Source organism: Phocoena phocoena, chromosome 10 (assembly GCF_963924675.1).
Source record: "Phocoena phocoena chromosome 10, mPhoPho1.1, whole genome shotgun sequence".
Classification (NCBI taxonomy): Eukaryota; Metazoa; Chordata; class Mammalia; order Artiodactyla; family Phocoenidae; genus Phocoena; species Phocoena phocoena.
This window is the reverse complement of record NC_089228.1, coordinates 48,336,716-48,344,382: the sequence shown is the minus strand read 5'-3', so window position 1 is coordinate 48,344,382 and position 7,667 is coordinate 48,336,716. Positions and strand designations below refer to the sequence as shown.

The following is a 7,667-nucleotide window of genomic DNA, read 5'->3' as shown; positions in this document are numbered from 1 at the left end:
TCTCTCTCCCAGGCCCGGACGCCTGTCTCCAGGACTGCCCTTTGGGGGCCTTCTCTGGCCTTGGGGCTAGTCCTGGGACCTCTGACATCCCCGGGGGCCTGCAGGCCCCTCTACTCAGCAAGTTAAGCCTCCTCAAGTCCTGCTCCTCTTCCCAGGCAGAGACACAATGAAACTCTGACACCAGCAATTGACTCCTTCATCTTAAGCATCATTCCTGTTTATTCACATCACCTCCCAGCTCTGAGCCCCAAGCTCGAAACCAGGGCATTACCTGATGCCCTGGTGGGGGCTACAGCCTGGCTCTTCCTTTGCACACACCAAACCTGTCTCACGCAGGCCCTCTTCTGGCCTCTGGCCCAGGCAGAGGAGCTGAGGCCTTCTGAGCCTGGGGTTGCTGGGCAGGATGGGCACGGCTGACTCAGAGTTGGTACATGCAGCCAGGTTCTGCCAGAAAAGAGGGCTGGACCACGCCCTGCTCAGAGAAACCAGGCTGCTGCTCTGACCTGTGGGTCAGTGGCTCCCCAGGACTCTCCTCTCCTCCCGCCTGCCCCTCCCTCTCTCTCACAGGCTGGGAGGTCATCTGCTTAATTACTTCTGCTGTGTGTAAGCCTGTGTGGTGTGTGTGACTGCGCCTGTGTGTTGAGGGGCTGGGAGGGCCTAGCAAAGGCTTTGCATTGAACCGCAGTTGCTGGATTCTGCTCCCTCTGCCCTTAAACAGCCAGGGCTCTCTGTGGGCCCATCCCTGGCCAGATGCCTAGATTACCCTCCTAAAACCCAGCTCTCAGTAAGTTACCTCTGCAGGATTCCCTGAGATCCTGGTGACTCACTGGGCTTTCAGCAGGCACAGAGGGGCCACGCGTGCCCATAGACGAGTTGTCTAATGGGGGGGGTTCAGGCGTCTCCCCACCCCCGGCTGACCATCCTGTCTCCGATGAGCGTGTGGCGGGGGGGGTTGTGGGGAGGGGGTTACTGGGATGACTGGAGACAGGTGAGACCTAGTGTCAGGGCTGGTGCCCACCTTAGGTCACTTCCCTTCGCCCCTCCACCCCTACCCTCTCTAGAGGCCTGGGGAGGGGGGAGGATCAACCCAAGAATGCCAACTTTCCAGCTGTGCTTCAGAGCCAGCCCTGCCCAATCCCTCCCCTAGAAAAGCAAACCTAGATGAGCTTGGGTCAGTGAGGTGTAGCTGCAGCAGAGGGAGCCGAGCGAGGGAGAGGGGAATGAGAGAGGCCAGAGAAGAAATGGGGCCCAAGTTCTGCTGGGCCTTCTAAGGGCTTCCACGTTCGCTCTGGGGGAAATGGGGAGCACTTGAAAGGCTTCAAGTCAAGGAGGGACATGATCTGACTCATGGGTTGTTTTTTTATTTTTAATTTATTTTTATTTAAAAAAATTTTTATTGGAGTATAGTTGATTTACAATGTTGTGTCAGTTTCAGGCGTACAGCACAGCGAATCAGTTATACATATACATCTATCCACTCTTTTTTAGATTCTTTTCCCATATAGGTCGTTACAGAGTATTGAGTAGAGTTCCCTGTGCTGTACAGTAGGTCCTTATTAGTTATCTATTTTATATATAGTAGTGTGTATATGTCAATCCCAACCTCCCAATTTATCCCTCTCCCCACCATTCCCCCCAGTAACCATAAGTTTGTTTTTTACATCTGTGATTCTATTTCTGTTTTGTAAATAAGTCCATTTGTACCATTTTTTTAGATTCCTTTTTTGGTTATTTTTTTATTTTTTATTTTTTGGCCGTGCCGCATGTCTTGTGGGATCTTAGTTCCCCTGACCAGGGATCGATTGGACCCCCTGCAGTGGAAGTGCAGAATTCCTAATTGCTGGACCACCAGGGAATTCCCTGCTCTTGTTTTAAAAGAATCACTCTGGTTGCTGGAAGTGGGGAGTATCATGGAGGGACAGGGCTGAAGCAGGGAGTCCAAGGAAGGGGCTTTTGTAATAATTCAGGTGAGAGTGGACGGTGGGTCAGACCCTGGTGGTGGGAGTGGAGGTCATGAGAAGTGGGAGGATTCTGGATACATTTTGACTGGAGAGCCAGCACGATTGACCAGTGGGGGCTGTGAAAGAAAGAGAAGAGTCAGAGGTGACTCTAGGTTTTTGGCCTGGACCACTGGAAGCAGGGGTTCCCAGAAGCAGAAATGGGGAAGGCTAAGGAAGAACGGGAGCTCTGTTGTGGACACATTATGTTTGAGGTGCCTTCAGACAGCTAAGGTGAGATGTCAAGTATTGATACAGGATGGATATACAAGTCTGGAATTTTAAAGGAAGATGTGGGCTCGGGCTAAAATTTGGGATATGATTCAAAGCATGTTGAAAATGTCCGTAAGCCCTCACACAATGCTAGTGGGAGTCTACTCTGGGTTAATCGTCCTGGGAGGTAATTTGGCAATATCTCAAATATTAAAATGTACATATGCTTTGGCCAAGCAATTTTAATTCTATATCATCTATGTATTTTGTACAGAAACATTATACAAGTTGAAGTTCACTAGCAGGGACCTGGTTAAATAACCTATGGTATTTCCATTACAGTGGGTTCTCCTGCATCTGTTAAACAAAAACAAAAACAAAACAAAACAAAATGAAACAAAATCAGTCCTCTTTGAGTTGCTGTGGAAAAAAAAGCAAATTGTAGGATAATATATATAATGCATACTATAATACCACTGGCGCTTTTTAAAAATTTAAAAAACTTTGTAGATATTTGTATTTGTACAGGCAGAAACAATAGCTAGAAGGATATAGAAATAATCCAAGGAAAGAGATTGAGAGGAAGATACTTTTTATGTATTATTTGAATTTTTTACCATAATGATGTATAACTTTTGAAATTTAAAAGTAAAAAAAATTTCTATTGAAGTATAGTTGATTTACAATGTTATGTTAATTTCTGCTGTACAGCAAATTAATTCAGTTATATGAATATATACATTCTTTTGTGTATTCTTTTCCATTATGGTTTATCACAGGTTATTGAATATAGTTCTCTATGCTATATAGTGGGACCTTGTTGTTTACCCATTCTTTTTTTAAAAATATTTATTATTATTTTTTTATTTGGTTGCACTGGGTCTTAGTTGCGGCAGGTGGGCTCCTTATTTGCGGCTCTCGGGCTCCTTCGTTGTGGCATGTGAACTCTCAGTTGCAGCATGCATGTGGGATCCAGTTCCCTGACCAGGGATCAAACCCGGGCCCCCTGCATTGGGAGCACAGAGTCTTAACCACTGTGCCACCAGGGAAGTCCCTGTTTATCCATTCTATACATGATAGTTTTCATCTGCTAACCCCCTAACTCCCAATCCAACCCTCTCCTACCCCCACCCTTGGCAACCACAGGTCTGTTCTCTATGTCTGTGAGTCTGTTTCTGTTTCAGAGATAAGTTCATTTGTGTCATATTTTAGATTCCACATATAAGTGATATCATATGGTATTTGTCTTTCTCTTTCTGACTTTAAAAGTAAAAAAATTTAAAAGGCCAATAATGTGTGTGGGAACCCAGAGATAAACAAAACTCAAATTCTGGTCGGCAGAACAGGTTATAAAATGAAGAAGGCAGCTCAGGAAATTCCCTTTATGCTGACAAAGTCCTCATAGGTGAGGGGACTGGTGTCCTTTGTTACTGGTGCCCGGTTGAAACCATTCATTTATTCAGTTAGTCACAGAGCAAACAGAAAGTGGTTGCTGGGCACAGTGGAATCAGGGATGAAACCAGCTTATCAGGCAGAGAGATACCAGGAGAAGAGGGAGACGATGGTGGAGGTGGGGAAGCACAGAGGAAAGCGGGGAGCGAGGGAGGGGAGTGTGTCATTAAGAGGGAACGGGCAGCAGCAGATACTGCTGAAAAGTCAAGGAAGATGAGCACAGAGGAGGAACTGGAGCTTTGCTGAAGACCTTGGCCTGGACAGAGCCGGGGGAGCTGAAGCCAGAAGGTGGGAGGGTCACAGAAAAAGGGGAGGCCTCTCCCAGGCTGGGCCAGACTCTCTGTGTCCTTCTCTGAGGCTGTTTGGAGGCAGGATGGAGAGGCCAAAGGTGATGGTGAGAATCCATTGTCCTGTCGTTCCCTAGGGTAGGGAAGAGGGCCAGGGAGCCTGCACAAGACCACCTGGTTTGGGCAGGCCCCGTCCTAACTCTAGAGCAATGGAGGCCCCCAGACTGTTCTACTAGCTCCTTCCTGCCCCGTGGTGGTGGTGGGGTGGGTGGGCTCACATGCACGTGAGCAATTGGACAAACCAGCCCACTTGCCCAAGCTCCCTCCGCCTCCACCCCCCACCCACGCTACCCATTAGTGCACACGCCGGTCAGCAATGCGAGGAAGGCCTTAAAGAGGTGGCCTGCACAGGTCCTGTCAATGGGCTCACAATGTCTGGGCAGGCACGGGGCATGTCACATTGACCTTGTGGCCTCCTCGCTCTGGAGAGGGTGTAGCTCGAGGAGAGTCAGAGCAGGATCCTCTCAAGTACACAATGCAGAACAGGGGCCCTGGCTTCCCAGCCCTGAGGATGGAAGAGATACCGGAAAGTAGAGATGAGGGTGCCAGGCCCAACCACAAGAAGCAGAAGTGGCCCAGGTCTGCAGGCAAGCATCCTGGGCCTCATCTCAGGAAGTGGGTTTCAGGCTGTGGGGCACACAGACTCACCCCAGCAGTAAAAAGAGGATGTTTATACCACCTGTGAGCAGAAGCCATGCTCTGGCAAGGATGGCAGTCACTGTGATGTCAAGCTGCTGCCTTGGACAAGTTCAGGCCTCTCCCCATCTCAGTGGATGATCTCATCACCCACCTGATCCCACACACAGGATATGTGGCAGTCATTCTTGGCCCCTTTTCTCTCTCACTCCCATTATCCATAAGCGAGTCTTGTCAATTCTACCCTTTAGCTCTGTCTCCAATCAGTTCCTCTCACTTGAATCCCAGCGCCCTTCACCTCTTTCCTAACCCCTGCGTGAGTTTCCCAATTGAGCTCCCTGATGCCTCTTGCCTCCCCCCAGTCTGCTGTCTCACAGCAACGAGAGTGATCTCAGTAGAACATACAGCTGACCACCACACACCCAGCTTCAGACCCTTGACGGCCCTCCTACTGTCAGAATAAAGTTGAAATTCCTTAATGTTGCCTACAAACCCATTTATGATCTGGCCCTTGCCTAGCAGTTTCCTCAGCTCCCTGAGTTCCACCCCTGAACTTCTTTCATTTCCTCCCATTTGCAGTGCTCTTTCCCAGCTTTAGCACAATGGGGTCCCTCTGCATGGAGTGCCCATTTTCTTTCTCCCCTGGCTTACTCCTACTCATTCTTTTTTTTCACTTAAAAAATGGAAGTATAATTTATATACAGTAAAATTCACCCTTTATGGTGTACAGTTCTGTGAGTTTCGACAAATCTGTACAGTTTTGTGACCACCACCACAATCAAGATGTAGAACAGTTCCATCACCCCAAGAAATTCCCTCATGCTCCTTTGGAGCCAACACTAGCTCCCATCACCAGCTCCTGATAACCACTGATCTGTTTTCTTGTTTGCATTTTCTATAAACAGATATCCTCTAAATGGAATCATTCATTATGTATATGTAGCCCTTTGAGAATGGTTTCTTTTATCCAGCATAATGCATTTGACATTCATCTGTGCTGTCGTGTGTATCACTAGTCTGTTTCATCTTTATTGCTGCGAGTATGCTGTATATAGATGTACCACAATTTATTTATCTTTTTATCAGTAGAAAGGACATTTGGGTTTTTTCCAGTTTTTGGAGATGATGAATAAAGCTGCTCATACAGGGCTTTGTAGGCACAAACATTCTCATTTCACTTGGAATAACACCTAGTTGTGTGACTGATGTGTTACTTTTTAAGAAACTGAAAAACTGTTTTTCAAAGCTGCTATAATGGTTTGTATTCCTGTTGCGATACATGAGAAGGTGCTGTACATCCTTACCCGCACTCACGTGGTTCGTTCACCTGTTTGTTCGTTCATTCAACTTCTTAACATTCTACTAAGTGTGTAGTGGTATTGCACTGTAGTTTTCATTTCCACTTCCTTGATGGCTAATGACGGTGAGTCTATTCATTCTTCTAAACCTCTGCTTGGTCTTCACGTCTGCCAAAAACCCACTGTACTCGCTTTCTTTGTAGACTGGTTAAGTTCCTGTCCTTTGTGGTTCCATGACAACAAACAGTTTCTCCACCTTGACCGTAGCCCACTAAACTGCAATTGTTTTCCTGTTGTCGCCTTGCTCAACACTCTGGTCACACACACACACACACACACACACACACACACACGGTTGTGAGCTCCGCCTTCCTTTGGTATCTCTAGCTCCTAGCACAGACCTGAAACAGAATCTTTATACAATAAATATTAAATGAACGAATTAATAAATGCTGAACAAATTAGAGAATAGTCAGATGAAAGTAAGTAGGAAGAAGCTTTGGCAATGAGACGGGCCTGGCTGTGCCAATTAACTCTTTCTCTGTCGGTCCCCACGCTAAGGTCCTTCTCTCAGTAAAGGCAACACTGCCGTGCGAACGTTTATGAGGATGAAGACTCGACAGTGCCCTTTAACAGACGCAAAGCGGAAGAGGTGGGCCGGAAGTGGAAGTGCGGCAGGGAGTTAGCGGCGTCTCAGTTGCCATGGAGACTGGAAGGGGAGAGCAGCAGTCCGCAGAGTCTGAGTCCTACGCCTTCGCTGAGGCGACGTGGACGCCAACCCCGCGTCCGACCCGGATCCGCAGTCCCAGCCAGTCCTCCCTCGCCTACTCCGAGTCTTTCTACCAGCCAGGTAGTCGGCCCCGCCGCGTCTCGCCGCTCACGCTCCGGCCGCTCCCCGAGCCGCACCTGGTGCGCCTGCGCCCCGCCTCGCTGCGCACCCAAGACATCTCTTACTTGCTCACCGGCGTCTTTCAAAACTTATATACCGCCGAGGTGATTGGCGAGGAGGTGAGTGCGAGTTTGATCAAGGCCCGCGGCAGCGAGGATGCTCGGCACGAGGAGTTCGTGGACCAGCTGCAGCAGGTAACACGGCCCCGGCGTCCCGCGCGCTTCTCCGCGTGCTCACCCGAGGCGCGGCGGCGTCACCGCGTCTGCGGCCGTGCGGGCAACCCAGGGCGCGACTCAGCCACTCGACAAGAGTCGGCCCCTGTTGGGTGCCAGGCACTGGGGATGCAGATGGAAAAGAGCAGACCAAGTCGATGCCGCCGTATATCCGACATTCTAGTGGGAGGACACTCTACACACGCGCTTAGGCGAATACACACATTCTACACACATAACGGCATATATCTCTAGCACCTATCTTTATTTCCCTACACGCATACACACGTTATATATTACACATATAAATGAAACGACGAAGGCAGAAAGCTGAATAGTTGTTCCCCGGAGATGATAAAGTCACGTCCGCTTTGGGGTGCCTGCCCTTGTGTAAGAAACCACAATCTTAACCGAGGCATTCATGCCCAGATTTTAGGAAGCATGCCCAGGCTATAACAGCAACTCTGCTTCCTTATCTGTATAAGGAGGAAAGTAGCTGACTTGAGTCCTCTCTGCTGAGGCTGACTGCTAAGCAGGCCATACTGCCCACAGCCCCCTTCAAGGCGCCTCAGCTGTGTGCTTTCAAGCAGCTGAGATCAACTCTGAAGGGGCTGACAGCTGGA

The 7,667-nt window shown here is 48.8% G+C and overlaps 1 protein-coding gene across 1 annotated transcript in view; it reads left to right on the top strand.

The window, feature by feature from the left end:
• The first annotated feature begins 6,645 nt into the window (after nt 1-6,645).
• Nucleotides 6,646-7,667, top strand: part of DLEC1 (DLEC1 cilia and flagella associated protein) — an 89,337-nt gene continuing 88,315 nt past the window's right edge. The window contains exon 1 of the mRNA XM_065885933.1: nt 6,646-7,026. Coding sequence (XP_065742005.1) covers nt 6,646-7,026 — 381 coding nt within the window. The remainder of the gene's footprint in view (nt 7,027-7,667) is intronic.